The following is a 20,322-nucleotide window of genomic DNA, read 5'->3' on the forward strand; positions in this document are numbered from 1 at the left end:
AAGCGGGGCTCGGCGGTCCGGGGGGTGCTCGGCGGTCCGGGGGCGTGGTCCGGGGCGGGGCTCGGCAGTCCGGGGCGTGGTCCGGGGTGGGGCTCAGGCCGAGGCGCCGGGGCTCTGTCCTGCCGGGCGGGGCCGGGACGCGGGCGGGGCGGGTGCCGGGACGCTGCCCGCGGGCGCCTCGGTGCCCAGACGCCGGCGGCTGCCCGGCTCGTCGGCTCGGCGACCCTGGCCCCCGCCCCGCCGACCATGCCGCCGCCCGCGCCGCCCACCGTGCTGGTGCCGTCGGAGCGCGCAGTGGTGCTGCTGTCGTGCGCGCTCTCCGCGCTCGGCTCGGGCCTGCTGGTGGCCACGCACGCACTGTGGCCGGACCTGCGCAGCCGCGCGCGGCGCCTGCTGCTCTTCCTGTCGCTGGCGGACCTCCTGTCGGCCGCCTCCTACTTCTACGGGGTGCTGCAGGACTTCGCGGGCCCGTCGTGGGACTGCGTGCTGCAGGGCGCGCTCTCCACCTTCGCCAACACCAGCTCCTTCTTCTGGACCGTGGCCGTCGCGCTCTACCTGTACCTGAGCATCGTGCACGGCGCGCACGCGCCCCAGCCCGACCGCCTGCTCTGGGCCTTCCACGTCGTCAGGTGGGTGGCGGCGGCGCGGCTTTCCGTCGACCCCCAGCGCCCGCCCAGGCCCACCCCGCCTGGCGGAGGTCCAGCCCGTGCCTCGCGGGCGAGGCTGGCCCCTGGGCGCGGAGCTCGCCCCCGGAGCCGGGTCGGGGGGCGGCGTGCCGGTGGGCACCCGCCTCGTGCGGCCCCGGCCTCTCTGCTGCTGGAGTCCGGGCAACGCGCGGGGTGTGGCACCGCCGCCGCCTTTTCTGAGGTGTTTGTGTATTTCTGCCTTAGGTGGACTTGACCTTGTAGAGTGCGGCAGGGGGCGGCTCGGGGGAGGGGGTCAGGGAGGCAGGGGGCTCCTGCTGTGTGATTTCGGGGTTTGCAATCTTCCCGCGCGCTGCGCCCAGCCCAGGGCAGGGGTCGCTTTCCTCTCCCTCCTGCAGGCGAGGGCACCAAACGCTGCCCCAAGGAGAGGCCCTTTCTATTAAAAACTCGCCCGCATGGTCAGCACTTTGTAGCGACAGGTCACCTGGTGTCACACGCTGGGGCAGCGAGCTGGGGAGAGTCACCTGACCCCTGGCTCTGGTGGCTGCTGGTTGGAGCCCAGCAGGTCCCTGAGAAATGGAGTGACCTGCTTCTCGGCTGTTCGGGTCCCAGGTGCTGTGGGGACCCTGGGAAGAGGGGCTGCCATGCCCGCTCCCTGCCCAGCATCCCACCCACCTGCCGTCGGGTCAGACCAGGGTGCTCTAGCCTCTGAGCAGGAGCCAGGACTGGACCTTTCTTTGCAAGAAATCTCTTCTGTTTCCCAAAAATGTTGGACACAATTTAAAATAATGAACAGAGTCGGGGCGGCTCCTACAAGAAGGAGGGATTTCCTAGCGAGCCAGAGTGCGGAGTTAGGGACCCTGTGATGCTGGCCAAGAGTTCCTTCCAGGGACGCCTCTGTGGCCACTGCTGGCCATGGAAAAGCAGCCAAGTGTCCACCACGTCTGTGGACTGTGATCCACCCGCTTCTTAGGAGAGACCATCACCGCGTCCCGGCTGCCAGGGAGTCTGGCAGGGTTCGGCAGCACGTGGGTCTCCCCGGTGCACACGCTGCCCGGCATCCTCCAGCCGGAGCTGCCCACGGCCCTCCTGAGGCGTCTGCAGTGTACGTCTCTGTCTCTGTCTCCGTCGTCCTGATGTGAGCGGTCTGGTCTGCAGGCATAGACTACACGGTCCGCCACCTTTTTTCCCCCCCTAGCTATTTCAGGCTACTGAACATCAGTTTTCTTCACACCTTCCAGTCTTAGAAAGTATATTAAATGATGACTGCACAAAAGGTTGCTATTTCTGCTCTGTGCGGAGCTTTTAGGAACTGATTAAAAAAAAACTACAAATATCCTAAAAAACAGACAAAGGACACAGTAAGACAAAACAGGAAAAGCAGTGGATAAAGATTTGTGGAAAACAGTTTAGCCGTGTTAATACTCAGAACAGTCTAACAACAAGGTTCCATTACCTCATTAAATTAGAAAAAAAAACAGATTTTTTAAAAAGATTTATTTATTTGTTTGAAAGGCAGAGAGGGAGAGACAGAGGCAGAGAAAGATAGAGAGAGATGTCGTCCATCTACTGGTTCACTCCCCAAATGGCCACAACAGCCAGGCCTGGCCCAGGCGGAAGCCAGGAGCCAGGAGCTTCATCTGGGTCTCCCACATGGGTGCAGGGGCCCAAGAACTTGGACCTCCCTCTGCCGCTTTCCCAGGTGCATTAGCAGGGAGCTGGATCAGAAGCAGAGCAGCTGGGGCTCAAACTGGTTGCCCATATAGGATGCCAACATCGTAGACGGCAGCTTTACCTGCCAGGCTACGGCACCAGCCCACGGCACAGAATCTTACTGCGAAAATGCTGGTAAAGCTAGGGCTCTGTTGCGGGACTATGAGCAGTCCGGGTGGGAATAGCCTTGTATACATTCACGCCCCGGAGCCGTTCCTCTTTACCAGGACCCCGTCTCAGGAGAGAACCCAGAGTGCACACAGTTCTGTACACACAGAGGAGTCTGCTGAGGCGCTGTTGGCACAGTGGGAATTCGGAAGCAACCTCAAAGTCCAACAATACAAGAACTGTAGGCTGCGGGCCACTCTGTAGGAGAGCCAGTGATGTGCTGGGAAGACCCGTGACCCAGGATGTGATAAGGATTTTCAGTTTTCTCTGCTTTTGTTACCTGTGTGGTCCTAGAAAACTCCTGTGACATTCATAATAGAAACGTTATGCAGGGGCCAGCGTTGTGGCCATGCTCAGCTGTCATTTGCGATAGCATCCATATTAGAGCGCCGGTTCAAGTCCCAGCTACTCTGCTTCTGATCCAGCTTCCTGCTAATGTGCCTGGGACAGCTCAGATAATGAACAAAGTGATTTCTTCCCTGCCACCCACATGGAGACCCGGATGGAATCTGGGCTCCTGACTTCAGCTTGGCCCAGCCCTGGCTGTTGAGGCCATTTAGGGAGTGAACCAGTAGATTGAAGGCCTCTCTGTCTCTCTCTTTCTCTGTCGTTCTATTGAATATATAAATAAATCTTTTTTTAAAAAAAAGACACAGCAATTAAATATTGGAGAATTCTATGTTATATTTTTAATTATTTTTAAAGATTTATTTATATACTTATTTGAAAGGCAGGGTGACAGAGAGAAGGACGCAGACAGTGCCAATTGCCAATTCACTCCCCAAATAGCTGCAATTGCCAGACTGGGCTAGGTGAAAACCAGGAGTCAGGAACTCCATCTGGGTCTCCCACACAGGTATCAGGAAATCACAGATTTAAACTATCATTGGCTGCCTCCCAGGTGCGTTAGCAAGGAGCTGGATCAGATGTGGAGTAGCTGGGACTCGAACCAGCCCTCTGATCCAGGATGCACGTGTCCCAAGCAGCAGCTTAACCTACCACACCTGCACCACAACACCTGCCCCAAGTCATGGTTTCTAAATAGCATAAATGTGAAGTGGAAAATGCCACCTCCAAAACTAATGACCGCCATGGGAAAACGAGGTTAGAGAGAATCCTGCCCACGCACAAGTTCCCAGGGAAACGCCTGCGAAGCCAGTGGGCCCGGGCCATCCCACCACACAGTTCGCTTCACAGAGATCTTAAAATCCTCACAGAAGGAGGGTGGTGTGGACGGCAGCCTCGTGTGTTTCCTGAGTTGCCTGTGGCTCCTGACGGGTTGCAAAGCACTGTGCATTCATGAGCTTGCCAGGAGCCAGGAGCCCCAGAGATGGGCAGAGAGCTCACCTTCCACACAAGCTGTCAGCGCTAAGTCTGGTTCTAAATCCCCTACAGTCAGTGCCCTTCTATGATTTGTTCTTGTCTGTTGGCCTTAACAATCTGTTAAAAAATTATTTATTTAGTTATCTACTTGAAAGGCAGCATTGGGGGAGGGGGGAGAGAGAGAGAGAGAGAGAGAGAATTGTCCATCTGCTGGTTCACTTCTAATATGGCCACATGGCTGGGGCTGGGTCAGACCAAAGCCAGGAGCCTGGAGCTCCTTCCAGGACTCCCATGTGGGTGGCAGGGCCCAAGCACTTGGGCCATCTTCCACTGCCTTTCCAGGCACATTAGCAGGGAGCTGGATTGGAAGTGGAGAAGCCAGGACTTGAACTATGCTCCTATGGGATGCTGGCATTGTAGGCAGCAGCTTAACCCACTGTACCACAATGCCAGCCCCTGTTTTTAAAATTTGAGATATAAACTTGCTGCTCATCTCTTTCTAGTTGGCCAGCCTCTCCAGAAACTGCTGTGTCACCCTCTAGCTTTATCCCCTCGAATTCCGGTGTTGAGAGCAGGGTTTCAGAACAGGCGACCCACCCCTGGCCATCAAAGTGTGTGTTTCCATAAGGGACGCGCGGCCTCGCACCAAACCACAAGCACCTGCTGCTCCCTGGTGGGTGGACTTCCTCAAGGTTTTGTCCACTGTCCAGCAGTGGCCCTGACAGCAAGGGGAGATGCTGGCTTCTGTGTTGACTTAGCTCGCAGGTGCCAACCCGGAACATTCTTCCACCTTTCTTGGCGTGTGATGGTGCCGACGTTTTTGAAGAGTGCAGGCCTGTTCCTCTGTGGAGTGCCCCTCGATTGGGTCTGTCTGGTGCTTCCTCAGGTTCTACACTTTCGGCAGAGCCGGTTCTCGTTGCCCTGTAGGTGACCCCACGGGGCGGCTCTGGCTTGGTCCCTTCCCGGCGATGGTGGCTGCGATGGCTCGGCTTGGCCGAGGCCCACCAGGTGCTTTCATTGCAGAGTTGCTGTCGTGTTGTTTGTGGTTAATAAAGATCTTCAAAAGAGACACGGGCTGCTCTGTACGTGCCCGTGCCCCTCACGCTGCCCCCGGGCTCAGCATCCGTTCATCCTGATGGTATTTGGAAGTGAATTTGTTTGTTATTGTCACCTTTTTTTTTTTTAAAGATCTTTATTTACTTATTTATTGGGAAGCTGGAGTGTGGGGTGGGAGAGAGAGAAAGAGAGAGAGAGAAAGAGAGAAAAAGAGAGAACATGCTCATTTTGCTGATTCACTCTTCACCCCCAGCAATGGCTGGGGCAGAACCAGGCCAGAGCCCGGAGCTCAATCCGGGTCTCCCACATGAATGGCAGAAACCAGGTCACTTGAGCCATCACTGCTGCCTCCCCGGGTCGGCACAGGCAGGAAGCTGGAGTCAGGAAGTGAAGCCGGGTCTGATGATGACGTGAGCCACGTGCGTCTGAACTGATAGGCTGAAAGCCCACGCCAGCTGCCTTTTCAAAGGTGTGAGAAAACACTCGCCTTCATAGGAAAGTCTTGCTTTAACAAGTCCTCCTACCGCATCTTGAGTGTCAAGGCAGGCAGGCGCCCCGCCCTTTATTCATCCTGTGTGGAAATACACCTGCAGCCGCGTGTTCACAGCCCCACCTGTGGGAGGGACCGGACTCCTTTCCTAAGCCAAGCCCGAAACCATCCCCTGGCCTCCCACACGGTGACTTGCTGACCTGCCTTCCCACAGCAGGTCCTCCCCCGATGGCGGAGGCCCCTGGGTGAAGCTGGAACAGGGTCAGCAGGAGCGGATTCACCCCACCTCCACTGGGTCCCCCATGGTGCCAGGCATTAGTCCGCGGTTTCCCAGAGCCAGGGCAGTGGTGGGCGGTGGGGGTGGCTCAGCTTGCCAGGCCGGAAGTATGGGTCCTGGCTGAGCAGGTCTCCAGCCGTCCACTCAGGTGCGAGTGGCCGTGACAGTGAATCGTTCATCTACGTGCCCTCCTAGCCCCTGGCACTTGCCTGGGGTCTGTGGCACCCCAAGTTCACCGTAAAAACTGTTCTGGGGTGTGGGAAGTCCCAGTGCAGCAAAAAGGGGAACCAGGCCCTGGCGGGAACGCTTCCAGGTTCTATAATTTGGAACGAGCTGACCGCGGGGCTGCCTGCAGGTCCTTCTCCCCGCTGTGGTTTGAATGTCACCTCATGTTGAAGTGTCACTGCCGTTGTAACAGAACTCAGAGGCGATTGGGCCACGGGCACACCGGCTTCCTGAAGGGTCAGTGGCAGCACTGCAGGAGTGGGCACTGCTGGTGCGGCCCCCGGCCTGTCTCCATCTTCCTGCACCTGCTCGTCTGCCCTCTGCCATGGATGACCCTCACTCCAGGCTAGAACTCTGAGCCAAATAAACCTTTCTCTCTGAATTCCGTTACAGCTGCAGAAACCGGGCTGGGTGAGAGACAGACAGAGTGGCTCCGCAGTCAGTGCCCGCCCCTGGCGAATGAGTTGACCTGGTTTCTGTTCAGAGGCCACTGCTGAGTGACTGGGAAGCTCATGTCGGGGGCCAGGCACCAGCACCAAGGGGCCGAGAGCAGAGCCTGTCCCTGCACCCTGCACGGACAGGCCCAGGTGCGTGGGAAGCATTTCTGAGCCGAGGCCGCGGTCGATGACACTGGGGCAGGGGGTGGGGTGATGTGCATTTGAAAGTACTACCCCCTTCCCCTGGTTTCTGTGGCCAAAACTGCGAGTGAGTGACCTCATGGTGACCTGGCCAGTGGCCGACTCCCTGCACTTCTCCCACGTCCTAGCTCTCTGGTCCATGCATTGGACAATGAGTGTCCATTGTTCGGGGAGAAAATCCTCCAGGCAGCCAATCGCCAGGCCTCACCCCCTGCAGCTGGGCTTCCCCCAGCCTGGCTGCCCCAAATTAAATAAATGGACACATTGTTGCACCAGGGTTGTCCTCGCAAAGCATTTTTGAGTTACGCTGCCCCAGCGGAGGGGGAGGGGAAGGCTTTGTTTTTTCCCAGCAGATGCCCGTGTCCGGAGATGCGCAGGTGCAGTGGGAGGGTGCAGCAGCTAAGTCACCGCTCGGGACACCTGCTTCCCAAGCCGCAGCGCCTGGATTCCAGTCCCTGCTCCCCTTGCCATCCAGCTTCCTGCTCATGTGCACCCGGGCGGCAGCAAGGATGGCTCAGTGGGTTCTGGACTCCTGGCTTCAGCCTGGCTCAGCCCTGGCTGTTGTAGGGGCATCTGGGGAGTGAACCAGTGGATGGAAAATCAATCTCTCTCTCTCTCTCTCTCTCTCTCTCTCTCTCTCTCTCTCTCTCCCTCTCCTTCCCTCCCTCCCTCCCTCCCTTTCAAATAAATAAACCATTAAAAAGAAAAAAGCACCACAAGGATGTGGAATGGCACTAAGCTTGGGGCAGATGTGCGTGGTTTATGTTGGTGCTCGCCGCCCCTGCCCAGTCTGGGTGTGGTGTTTGTCTCCCATTCATTCTCTCACCTCTGGGAACAGGGCGCCCGCCCCAAGCACGTGCCTCCTGCAGAGGTGCAGGAACAGCTGCCATGACAAAGTAGCCCCGCTGGCGCTGACTGCTGGCGCTTGCGCAATGTGGGCTGATTGCCCCGTGGTTCTGGGGGTTGAAAGTCCGAGCGGGAGGTGTGGGCGGGGCTGGTTCTCCTGAGGGCTGGCTCCCAGGCTTGCTCCGCTCCGAGTGGGTCTGTGCCCCAACCTCCTTGCCTTTTTCCGTGTACAGATGCAGGCACCCTGGGTTAAGGCTCCCTCTCTTGACCTCATCTTAATTGAATCACCCCTTGAAAGAGCCTGTCTGACACCCAGGCTCCTTCTGAGGTTGGGAGCATCAGGACTTCAACAGAGGAGTGCCGGGGAGACATAACTCAGCCCATAGCTGCCTCCTGGGGCAGACGTGGCCACAGCGGCTGACCTCAGTTCCCAAGCACACAGCTCAGAGCTGGGGCCAGCACATCCGTCCGGCAGGAGCTGTCAGAACCCCGCTCTGTGTGCAGATTCTAGGCATCCTGTCTAGGCAGACCCCAAGTCTGGAAAGCAAGGGCCTTGGGGGCCAGGGCCCTCTTCCAGCACCTGTCCTGGCACCCCCCCCCCCAACATGGTCACACCCAGTCTGGGGTCTGGGGATGAGCAGTGCTCCCTGCTGTCCCTCTGCTAGCTAGCTAATCCCTGCTGGGGCCTCTTCAACATTTGTAAAATATTCGTGGATAGCTTAAGGCCTAGCATCTCCCCACCTGCTCCCCAGGTGACAGGCTGGGGCGCCGACTTGCCAGTCTTGGTTTAGCGTGTGGGCAGCAGGGGTTCACACACACAGGCTGGCAGCCCCCTGGCTGTTCTGGGCCACCCACATGTGGGTGTCAGGGAGACCCCTTGGGCCCCAGCCGTTTCCAGGCAGTGATCAGCCCCACCCTTGGGCCTCTCCACGTGCACTGCTACTAGGCTACATCGGGCCTGTTTGGGCTTTGGAGAACTGGAGGTGCAGAAACAGGAATTCCACTGCACCTGTGAGCGGAGCACCTGCAGGATTCAGCCCCCTGCAGCTCAGGCTGCGCCCTGGCCAGAGACAGCTCAGCTTCCTCTGAGAGTCCCAAAAACAGACTCTGTCCTCGCCCTATGTTTCAAGAACCAGGGGCACCTCCAAAAGTCCCCCTTTTGGCCCTCTGCCCGGTGGCGTCCTAAAGTCACGCTCTAGAGGTCTAATTGTAGGGAATTCTGGGAGCTGATTGTTAGACGCAGCCAGTATTTAAAAATCAAATCACAGCAGCCGACGCTGTGGTGCCCCGGTTCAGCCGCCACCTGCGTTACCGGCATCCCATGGTTCACTGGTTCAAGTTTGGCTGCTCCACTTCCCAGCCAGCTCCCTGCTAATGTGTCCGGGAGGGAAGCTGAGGATCCCAAGTACCTGAGCCCCTGCCACCCACGCGGGAGACCCCAGTGGAGTTCTGGGTTCCTGCCTGGTCCGGCTCCAGCCCTTAAGGTCATTTGGGGAGTGAATCAGCAGATGGAAGATCTCTCTCTCTCTCTCTCTCTCTCTCTCATATCACTCTGTCTTTCAAATAAAATAAATAAGTAAATCTTTTTAAAAATTAAATTGCAGGCCGGCGCCGCGGCTCAATAGGCTAATCCTCCGCCTAGTGGCGCCGGCACACCGGGTTCTAGTCCCGGTCGGGGCGCCGGATTCTGTCCCGGTTGCCCCTCTTCCAGGCCAGCCCTCTGCTGTGGCCAGGGAGTGCAGTGGAGGATGGCCCAGGTGCTTGGGCCCTGCACCCCATGGGAGACCAGGAAAAGCACCTGGCTCCTGGCTCCTGCCATCGGATCAGCGCGGTGCGCCGGCCGCAGCGCGCCGGCCGCGGCGGCCATTGGAGGGTGAACCAACGGCAAAGGAAGACCTTTCTCTCTGTCTCTCTCTCTCACTGTCCACTCTGCCTGTCAAAAAAAAAAAAAAAAATTAAATTGCAGATCATTGCTTTGTTGGTTGTGCAGAGCAGTGGCCACCCAGCCTCTCCCATAAAGCATCTGAGAGTATTTTCAGCCCCGCGGTCAAGGTCAGTGCCCTCTGGGTTCTGACGTCTCACCTCACCTGATATGTACATGAACAGGGCTGGGCGTGCTGTAATAAAACTTTATTTGAAGAAAGTAGGCCTTGGCTAGGATTTGCTGATCTGGAGTTAGGAAAGTGATAGAGAAAATGTTAGTGGCACAGACAGGCACCCTGCAGAGCCAAGGAGGAAGCCAGGAGCCCAGGGGCAGCTGCGGAAGAGGTGGGAACGGCTTCTACCCCATGCAGAGAAGTCGCGGTGCCACCAGGCGGTGACCGGCCAGCCGGGCTCGGCGCTTTCTTACTTCCTTCTCACTGCATTAAGAAAACTGAAAGCACCAGCTAACTTCCCATGATGCTCTCCTGGGCAGAGCACATGCCGAGGTGGGCTGTGGGTACCCAGGTTGGGCCAAAAGACCGACAAAAACATTGGTGAGGGTCCGGCGCCGAGGTGGGATTGGCAGTAAGGAGCATTGTCTGCTTTCTTATCATTGGCATCGGTGAGATTTAGAACACCTTTAACTTTTTAAAAATTATTTCATTTCAGACACAGCCCTGGTTCACTCCCCGACTGCCCATGACAGCCAGGGCTGGGCAGGCCGAAGCCAGGAGCCTGGAGCTCAATCCAGGTCTCCCAAGCTGGTGGCAGGGCCCCAAGTCCTTGAGCCATGGTCTGCACTCCTAAGAGCTGGTTATGAAGCCATGCCTGCTCCCGCTGCCTGCCCACTGCTGACCGGTCCAGCCCAGCCTGCTCTCTCCTCCTACTCCACTCTCACAGACTCCGGGATACTCCCTCCGAGCACCTCCCACTGAAACACCTCCCGGAGCAGGTTCTGCGCCCAGCGTGGCTGCTGTAATCTCTGCTCAAGTTCACACAACCAGAGCGATCACGCCCACGCCCTTGACCCTTTGAAAACCCTCTCCCTAGTCGCTCTCCTCGCTGGCTGTTTCCCAACACCCGCTCAGCTCCAGGCACACCCTCGCAATGCCGTGGAGATGTATCACTGGGTAGCACTGGCATATAAACCCCAAACTGGAGGGTGTGGGCCTGTGGCTCTGTGGGCCCCGGGTTTTTCTGGAAAGGCCCACGGGGATGCACGTTGGGGGCAGGACTCCCACCTGAGCCCCTCCCCGAGAGGAGCTGGGAGCCGGAGCTGGGAGCCAGCATGGGCGCCCGCCACTCTCCCTGTGTCTGGCCTTCAGGGTGACTGTCCCTACACACAGGGCTGTCCCCGCCCAGACTCCCATAGAGGAGTCCTGCGAGCATCAAGCGAGGGTCAGCACTCAGCTCCCCGAGAATCTCGTCCCCTCCTCTGCAGTGTCCTTGCTGTTCCCGAGGATGCCGGCAACGGCTGAGACTCCGTTCAACCATCCGCCACGCGTCACCGGTGCCAGGTGCTGTTTCCGATGCTGGGGCTTCAAGCCCTTTGTCCCTCGGAGTGCAGAGTGTGACTTACGAAGTCTTGATGTCCCGGGTGTTGGGAGTTCTACAGTGACACGTCTTTCTTACAGAGACCCAGGGTGGCACCGACATGCTAACCAGACAAACAGCTCTGCACAGAACAAGTGCTCACAATGTTCCAGCCCAGGGCGGGCGTGTGGGCCAGTGGGGAAGTCGGGGTGCCTGCTTCCCGCCCCAGCTCCCTGCACACGTGCCTGGGAAGCAGCAGAGCACGGCTCAAGGGCCTGGGCTCCTGCCGCCCATGTGGGAGACCCAGAGGAAGCTTCTGGCTCCTGGCTTCCGCCTGGGCCAGGCCTGGCTGCTGAGGGCATTTGGGGAGTGAAGCAGGGGATGGAAGGGCTCTCTCCACCCTGTCTGCCTTTCAAATAAAACAGGTAAATAACAAACATTACCAGGACAAGCTCCTGGTAGACCTGGTGCCTTTCTCGTGAGCTTTGACTTTGGTGGTCCTTCTGTTCCCCTGTGCTTTGGGACTTCGTGGGGCGGGGGACACTGAGGACAGTGGTGACGGCATCCTTGGTGCTCCTGCGTGTCCCCATGGAGCCCAGTGAGGGGACCAGGGCACCCCCTCTTTGAAGGCTCCCTGCACCCAGGCCTTCGCTTTCTCTCTTGCATCCTCATCCTGCCCTTCCCCCTGCTGGCCCCGTGGAGTTTGGGAGGGCCTTGCCGAAGCTCTGACCTCTCCCAGCCTGCTGTCAGCAGCTGATTCACGTGGAACTTTATCATCATCATTATTTGAAAGGCAGAGTAACGAAGAGGCAGAGAGAGAGAGAGAGAGAGGTCTTCCATCCGCTGGTTCACTCCCCAAGTGGCTGCAACAGCCGGCACTGGGCTGATCCGAAGCCAGGAGCCAGGAGCTTCTTCTGGGTCTCCCACGTGGGTGCAGGGGCCCAAGGACTTGGACCATCTGCTGCTGCTTCCCCAGGCCACAGCGGAGAGCTGGATTAGAAGTGGAGCAGCCGGGACTCGAACCGCTCATGGAACTTTGACCTCATGGTTGACCCATGACTTCCTTTCAGTCCTGACCCAGAGCCCTCAAAATATATGTTTCTGAACCTAAAAATGTTCCAGGTGATGCTGACAGCCTTGTCCTGTTCACCTGCCACTGTGTTCCCCAGGCCCCTGACCCAGGACCTGCGCACTGCTGTCCTGTTCCTGTGGGCAGAAGCCACCTGAGCCTTGCGCAACACCTGCACCCCAGACCCAAATCCTGGACAACAAGACGCAGCTCTCACAGCAGTGGTGACAGCAGCCAGTGGCCCATACCCGTGCTTGTTCGTGTATTTCCACGGCGGCCCAGGCCTGGCCCTGCTGCAGGCGCTGTCCCCAGCCCCGCTTTACCAAAAACACCAGCCTGTCGGAGCTAAATGACTCGCTTGGTCAGAATCTGAGCTCCGCACTGCCCATGGTGCTGCCCACCTCAGGAGCCCACATAGCTCTCGGGGTCCTCCTGAACCCATTCAAGCTACCTTGTAAGGGGGAGATAGGGCAGGGACCCTGGGGGAGGGGCCTGTGGGGCTTGGACCTGCTCACCGTTGTGTTGCTGGGGAGGTGGACTCCAGAAAGCTGAGCCCAGCGCTGCCCGAGCTCTATGCGTCCGAGGGCACGCCTGCCCCTGGTCGGGCCACGCTCCCGCCGGGCACAGCAGGGCATCCCCAGGCAGATGGCTGCACCTGCCCACAGGTCCCCCTCCAGACCCTGCAGGTGTGAGGGGTGCTGGAGCTCCCCCAGGCAAGCCCAAGAGCTGGCCTGGGGCGGGGGGCGGGGGGAGGAGCAACCGTTGGCGTGTGTGTGATTGGACAGACACCAGTGCCCAGGCCCCTCTGGGTGGGGAAGGAGCTGGAGGCCAGATCCAGCCCTCACCATGCACATTCCAGCACCCGTCTCCAAGGATCTTGGGAGCTGTGCGTTAGCAGCCGGCTTCGGGCAACACCTGCCCTTCCTGTGTTTCTAGGACAGTCAGATCCTTGGGGAGCACCGTCTGCCTTCCCCAGAGCACCCCGTGCCCGCGCTGCTAGGAGCGCCAGCCTGACCTGGGTGCCTGCCTCTTCTTGCTCTTCCGCAGCTGGGGGGTTCCGCTGGCCATCACCGTAGCGGCCGTCACTCTGAAGAAGATCGGCTACGACGCCTCCGACGTGTCCGTGGGCTGGTGCTGGATCGACCTGGAAGCTGAGGACCACGTGCTGTGGATGCTGCTGACCGGGAAGCTGTGGGAGATGCTGGCCTACGTCACGCTGCCCGTGCTGTACCTCCTGGTCAGGAAGCACATCAACAGAGCGGTAGGTGCCAGGCGGGTGGCGTCTGGGGGCGGGACCAGTGACAGGCCCGGGGGCCATGCATCCGCACCCTGGGGTCCACCGGGTGGCCAGCTCCCTGCTCTGCTGTTCCTTCTCGGGTGGGGTCAGAGCCCAGAGCCAGCACGGTGCTCTCGGCCGTGGCGCTGCACTGCCCCCGCGTGGACACTTGGGGAACTCAGAAAACGCGAGGCTGCATCCAAAGCGGAAGTGGACCCGGATTTCGTAATCCGTGATGCAAAGGACTCACCCGGCCCATCCCTGGTGATCAGGATTGCGCCCTCGGGGGTAGGCTTTCCAGGAATTCAGACGTCGACGGGCTGGGCCGGCCAGAAAGGAGAGTGGCTCTGCTCCCACAACGTGGGCCAGTCGTTCCGTTTCCTCCCTTTAGACATAACTTACGTGGTGCCACTCGCAGCACAGACCCACTCGGTGTGCAAGCAGGGGCTTCCTCCCGGCCAGGAGAGCCTGCCCTCGGCCACCGGCCACCGGCACGCAGTTCTGCTGAGCGGCTGCTGGCTGGCGGGAAGGCGCTGTGTGGCTCAGGGTCCCGCCCCCAGCTGCCCTGGTGGGAGGTGAATGTGGCCAGGGGAGGGAAGTGAGAGGGATCCGGAGGGATCGCTGTGAATGCAGACTCAGCCATGCTGCAGGCTGGGGCGGCCCCTTGTGTGCCCGTCTGTGGGGCGTCTCTGCCCGAGGGCCCCTAAGCACACCTGTCTCCCCTGTGTTCCAGGCCCAGCCTTCTGCTTCTCCGTGTGAGTCTACCTGAGCCTCCCCTGCCCTGCAGCCCAGGCTGGCTCAGGGGAGCCCTGGCTGCACCTGGCAGGGGCTGGCCAGCCGGGCTGAATCCTCTTTGAGGCCTTGTAGTCAGTCTCCAGCCGAGTCGCGAGTGCCCGTCTCACCTCCCGCCTTTTCCACTGCCCTGGAAGGTTCTGGGTTCCCCGCTGAAGGCTCTCAGGAGCTCCGACAGGCTCTGCCCTCAGGAGTTGCCCTGTGTGTACGTGCGTGTGCGTGTGCGTGTGCGTGTGTGTGTGTAGGTGGTGGAGGGTCCATGCCTGCAAGGCTGAACCCTGCACGTGACTGTGGATCCTCTTCTACAGTTGGGCAGGTGTTTTCAGAAAACAGCAAAGAACCGTGGGCAAGGAGGTGTGGGTGTGCAGGCTCCTCCTGCCTTTGGGTGGGAACAGAGCTAAAAATAAAATGCCAGGAGCACGCTTTGTGCTAGGGAGGGGCAGCCCAGCTCCCCCTCCCCCCCCAGCCCACACCACCTCTGGAGCTCCCAGGCAGGTGGGCGGGGCTCCCAGGCAGGTGGGCGGGGCTCCCAGGCAGGTGGGCGGGGTGTCCAGTCTCCCGGGCTGCCACTGGAGGCTGCAGGAGGGGAGGGAGGCAGGTGCTCCGTGCAGGTGCACTCAGAGGTTCAGGTGTGCAGAGACGCCCAGGCCGGCGGCTCTCCAGGACACAGGCGCTGCTGGACACCAGGCCCCCCCCCCCCCGGGCCTTCAGTGTCCCAGACGCTGGCCGAGGCTCAAATACGCGTCTTCATTATGAGTTTTTTTTATCTGTCTTTCCCCGGGAACAAGGACGCCAGGGATGGTGTGAGCTCCCCTTTCCTCACTGCCCTTCCTGTGGCGCAGGCCCACTGGGGACCAAGCAGACCTGGGTCCTGGGGGGCTGCATTCTGGAGGGGGAGGGCCAGCACGAGCCAGGAGCATGAGGGAGGGGCTGAGTGACAGCCGAGGGTCAAGCGTGAGGCGGGGCCAGCATCGTGGCACAGAGGGTTAAGCCACCACTGGTGAGGTAGAGGCCCAGCTGCTCCATGTCCCACCCAGCTCCCTGCTGATGTGTCCCGAAAGGCAGCAGGAGACGGCTCAAGTGCACGGGCCCTGCCTCCCACGTGGGAGACCGGGACGGCTCAAGTGCACGGGCCCTGCCTCCCACGTGGGAGACCGGGACGGAGCTCCAGGCTCCTGGCTTCGGCCATGCTCGGCCTCGCTGTTCAGCCATTTGGGGAGTGAACGAGGAGATGAAGCTCTCTCTTCCTCCCCACCCCCACTCTCTCCCTCTCTGTCACTCTGCCTTTCAAATAAGTAAATAAATAAACCAATCTTTCAAGAACAGCCGCTAAGGAAAGCAGACACGAAGTAAGACGCAGCGGGGCTGGGACGGTGCGGGCGGCGCCTGCGCCCTGCGAGGGGTTCACCAGACCTCACCCCGAGCTGACTTTAGAGCAGAGACTTGCCGGGGTGAGAGTGAGCCGGGTGAGGAAGGGCATTCCCAGGGCAGGGACAGCTGCTGTGATGGCGCCGGGTGGGGGGTGCCGGGCCCACCAGGGACAGAAGGCACTGGGGAAAGTGGTGGGAGTGAGGTCAGAACGAAGCCAGCGTTGCCCCTGGTGGAAGGTCACAGGGGACATTGAAATGGGGCCCCCAAGGGGCTTTGGGTGCAGGATGTGGCTAATCTACTCTGGCCGCCAAGGCCCCTGCCAGGGCTCAGGGGATTAGAACGGACAGAACGGAGGAGGGAAGCGGGGAGGGAGAGGGAAGGTGTCTGTCCGGAGAGATGGAGACAGTGCCTGGGCCGGGTGTGGCTGGCAGTGGGCAGAGGTGTCCCGATCCCGGGTCTGCTGAGCAGCCGCGGCTGGTGGGCCCTCCTCGGGCTGGGAGGGCTGGGTGTCCGTTGGCGGGGAGGCATGAGTGAGCCGTTTCAGACAGCCCCAAGACAGCCTGCGGGACGCGTGGTGTGGGCCGTGGCCCGGGCTAGGGGAAGGCAGGGGCGGGCGCGGCGGAGGGCGCTGGGCTCACGTCCCGCCCTGTCCCGCGCAGCGCGCCGCCCTCTCCGAGTACCGGCCCATCCTGTGCGAGGCCCACCAGCTGCAGCGCCGCTCCGCCTCGGTGGCCGACACCAAGCTGGTGCTCATCCCGCTCATCTTCATCTGCCTGCGGATCTGGAGCACCGTGCGCTTCGTGCTGACCCTGTGCGGCTCCCCGGCCGTGCGCATGCCGGTGCTGGTCGTTCTGCACGTAAGTCCGCGTCCCACAGCCCAGCCTGCCCCTCCTCCCACGACCTCACGCCCACGCTCACACACCGCGGGCCCCTGTCAGCCCCAGCCAGCCTGGCTGAGCGGAGCAGGGAGGGCGGGTGTGGTTCTCATGCACTTCGGGAGCCTGGAGGTGTAGTGGCTGTCACAGAGTTGACTGATCCTGGGTCCTTCTCAACCCAGAAGACCTGGACAGAGGTCTGGGCCAGCCCCTGTGGCCAAGCTCCTCCCAGACCAGCCCCGGGGGGTGGGCAGAGAGGCCGTGGGGCCTGCCTCAGCTCCCAGCTCCCAGGCGGGGGGCGGCTGGCTCCAGCCTCTCCTCTCCTTCCCGCAGGGGATCGGGAACACCTTCCAGGGAGGCGCCAACTGCATCATGTTTGTGCTGTGCACCCGCGCCATCCGCACGCGGCTCTTCGCGCTCTGCTGCTGCTGCTGTCCCCAGCCGACGGCCGAGACCCCAGCCAGCACTCCTGGGGCTCCCGCACTCTCCAAGACGGGAGACCCCCAGCCACCCAGACGGACCGCGGGGGAACTCCCCAGCACCTGAGCTTGTGCCCTCGCTGGGATGTGCACAGATGCCGCCTCTCCGGGGACCGCGGTTCTGCGCGCCTCTGCCCGCCTCTGCCCGCTGCAGGAAGCGGGGGCAGGTGCCTGCTGCGCCCGGAGCCCCCACCGGTGAGACTCGCGCCCCCTGGCGGCGGGACAGCTGCCAGCTCAGCTTCTACCTCCAGACCTCCGTCGGCTAGTCCCACCCACACCTGGCTGCTCGCCTGAAGCTGGCGTGGGACTCAGGGCAGCCGATAGGATGTGACCCCCGGCAGGCTTGTGAGCCCGCGGGCCTGGGGGTCCTGAGGCCCCACGGTGCTGTTTACAAAGCGGGGGAGCCGCACCCGTGCCCCCATCCTGCGGAGCCCCTGCACAACCCCCCGGGGTAGCAGGGGAGCCAGTCACAGGCTGCAGGTTGTGCAGTGAGCGCCGTGAGTGAGCACAGCCCAGCACAGCTGCCCACCGCAGTCTCAGGGCCTCCTGGACTCCCCGCGTGTGGGCGACCAGCCCCGGAAGTAGACCGTGTTTGGGCCCCAGCTCAGGCCAGAACCCAGACTCCTGCCTCCGCCAGGCACTGTCACTCACGATACAGCCTCCCTCCTGAGTGCAGGGGCTGGGCCCGGGGGCAGGAAGAGGAATCTCAGGGAAGCCGTGGGGACGCCCACCCCGGCCCTCCCTCTCTCCCCAGGTCTGCCTGTTTTGAGGAAGACTAAACTGGGGTGAGTGGGGAGGGAATCTGCCTTAATGCACCTGCTAGTTTATGTGGGGGGGGGGACAGGGGAGCAGAGAGGCAGTGAGTGACCCACACACGGGCTCCTCTCTGAAGGTGAAGGTGTTAGGATTTAGCGTCTTCGGTGGCGACAGGGATCCTGGGGTAATTATTTACATTTATAACAAGGACTCAAACTAGGCATCCGTACATTCTCTCCGGCTCTCCCACCTAACACTCTCCTCTTATCTCAGAAGAGAATCCCTCTGTTAAGTCTAGAAGCTGTGGGCTCAGAAAGGGAAGTGTATGGGCCCTCAGGAGGCCGGGCGCAGGCAGGTGCATCTGACACCTGGTCGCACCTGAGCCGCACAATGGAAGTGACTTCCTGAGCCTCATCTGAAGGTTCTGGATTAAAGACAAAATCAGGCGATGCTCTCAATTCCTGTTGTTCTCTCAAGAATAGAATCTGTATGAGGAGAAGGTATAGTTATTTATTTTTTAACTTAATTACTTTATTTGAAAGGCAGAATGACAGAGAGATCGCCCATCTACTGGTTCACACCCCAGATGCTTGCAGAAGCTGGGGCTGGGCCAGGCTGCAGCCAGGAGCCAGGAACTCCATCCGGGTCTTCCATGTGGGTGACAGGGGCCCAAGTATGCGGGCCACAACCCGCCACCTCCCAGGCGCATCAGCAGGGAGCACTCATGCGGGGGGGGGGGGTGTCCCCAGAGCGGCTTACCCCGCTGCACCACGGTGCCCGGCCCAGGAACAGTGACGTAGAGGACTGAGTCCGGGACACTCGGGTGTGGTTTCTTTTGAAAACAGATTTCTTTCTGGAAGTCAGCAGGTAGCGAACGTCCCCTTGGGACTCAAAGAATGCTCTGGGCTGCTCGGCTGTGGGGCCGTCTACTCACAGCAGCAGGCGTGGGTCTCTGTGCCAGCAACTTCCTGGCCACAGAACTGGGGAATACCCTCAGTGGCGCTTCTAGAATGGCGCAGACAATCAGGAGTTTGCCTTGAAAGAAGATGATCCCGGGCAGGGCGGGGGGGGGGGGTGTTGTGGCCCCACAGGTTAAGCTACTGCTTGGGGTGCCTGCATCCTGAGTTCGAGTCCTGGCCACTCTGCTTCCCATCCAGTTCCCTACTAATGTGCACCCCGGGAAGCAACAGAGGATGGCTCAAGTGCTAGGACCCCTGCACCCACATGGGAGATCCTGCACCCACATGGGAGATCCTGGCTGTTGCAGGCATCTGGGGAGTGAACCAGTAGATGGAAGATTTTCTCTCTCTCTCTCTCTCTCTCTCTCTCTCTCTCTCTCACTGTCTCCTTCTTTCCTCTCTCCTTTGCCTTTCAAATAGATGAAAAAAAAAAAATCGGATTCTAACGCAGGTGTTAGACTAGCCATGCCCAGCAGGGGGCGCCTGCGCATGCAGCGGTGTGGCTGCAGGCGGAGGCCGGTTTCCCTTTGGCTCTCAGAAAACACCAGCTCCAGGGGCCCGAGGCTCACTCAAATTCTCTCTGCTGGTTTGATGCCCCTGGCCAAAAACCTCAAAAAAGCCACAGCTGGAGTGTTCCCGGCTTGCGCTGCTGCCCAGCCTGTGGGCTCCCCTGCAGGGCGGTGAGCCTGTTGGGATGGGGGGGGTGCTTGTCCTAGTGCCTCAGGCTGGGCCTGCAGCTGCCGCTTGTCTCGGGGTGGCCAAGAGGGAGGGAGAGAGGTCATGTGGAAGCCCATTTCCCAGGCGGGCAGGGGCTCAGCTCCCTGGGTGGTGCTCCGCCCGGTGGCGCCCAGCCGTTAGTGGTCATTGGCTGCATCCCTTGCCCGCCGAGCAGCGACCTCAGCCTGGCAGGTGCTCCCCAGCCCTGACCCCTCTCAGCCCCAGGGCTCTCTGCTCTGCACAGTCTGAACCCCGGCCTCAGATCAGGCTCACCAGCCACTTTGCCTCCTCCCACTTCCGAGGGTTTTGAAAAATTCGTTTCAATCATTTTGTGTTCAAATAAAGATCCTCTGGCCCAGGCTGAAGGTGCAGACAGCTCCATGTATGTCCCAGGAAAACCTGTGTTTACAAACCCGCCACCGCGGCTTCTGTGCCTGCAGATCTGTGGGGAACCCTGGCTGTCCGCCCAGTGGGCTGCGTAGGCACTGATGTTAAATTAAATTATTTTTTTCCTTCCACGTGTGTGTTGTGAACTGATGGCCTGCTGGTGTGGTGGGGAGGAGTGGGCGAGGAGGCTCAGGCTGACCTGAGCCGTGGCTGCGGCTCCAGAGCCTTGCACAGAGCTGGTGCGACCGCCCCCAGGCGGAGCCGACTTCCCCCGGGTGTGCCCGGAGAAGAGCATGGGAGGGGGGGGGGCTGGAATGCACATTCCCGGGCTCTGTCCACAGAGAGATGCTCCATCTCCATGGCCGTTCCCTGCACTGTGGTGTCCGGAACACAGTGACCCGCACAGCAGCTCCGCCCTGAAGCAGCAGCCTGGCCCTGGGGCTGGCAGGCCTGCCCACGTCTCTGTTTCTCAGAGCTCTCAACCGCTTGTCCACTCCAAGTGCTCACAAAGGCAAGGGTGAGGCTGGGGCCAAAGCTGGGAGCCGGAGCTCCATTTGTGTCTCCCACGTGGGTGGCAGGGACCCAGCCACGGGCGCCGCTGCTGCCTCCAGGGTCTGCATTAGCGAGGAGCTGGAGCGGGACCAGGCTCCGTGCGCTGTGACGTGGAGCCTGGGCAAGTGCACGCCAGCCCGTGCCTGCTCTCACCATCCCCACATCCCGTGCCTGCTCCTGCACGTGGTCTTTAACTGCTTCGGGATCTCGGGCACTTTGCTTCCCAGAGCTCCCAAACTTTGTTTTTCCACCT

General features: G+C 60.3%; 1 protein-coding gene across 1 annotated transcript; it reads left to right on the forward strand.

Annotated features, from left to right (window-relative positions):
• The first annotated feature begins 90 nt into the window (after window positions 1-90).
• Window positions 91-19,648, forward strand: GPR157 (G protein-coupled receptor 157). Its single transcript, XM_002716142.5, has 4 exons — window positions 91-629; window positions 12,953-13,166; window positions 16,004-16,201; window positions 16,553-19,648. The coding sequence occupies exons 1-4, from the start codon at window positions 247-249 to the stop codon at window positions 16,763-16,765; spliced, it is 1,008 nt and encodes a 335-aa protein (XP_002716188.3). The 5' UTR covers window positions 91-246; the 3' UTR covers window positions 16,766-19,648.
• Window positions 19,649-20,322: the final 674 nt, after the last annotated feature.

This window comes from Oryctolagus cuniculus, chromosome 7, assembly GCF_964237555.1.
Source record: "Oryctolagus cuniculus chromosome 7, mOryCun1.1, whole genome shotgun sequence".
In the NCBI taxonomy this organism is placed as follows: domain Eukaryota; kingdom Metazoa; phylum Chordata; class Mammalia; order Lagomorpha; family Leporidae; genus Oryctolagus; species Oryctolagus cuniculus.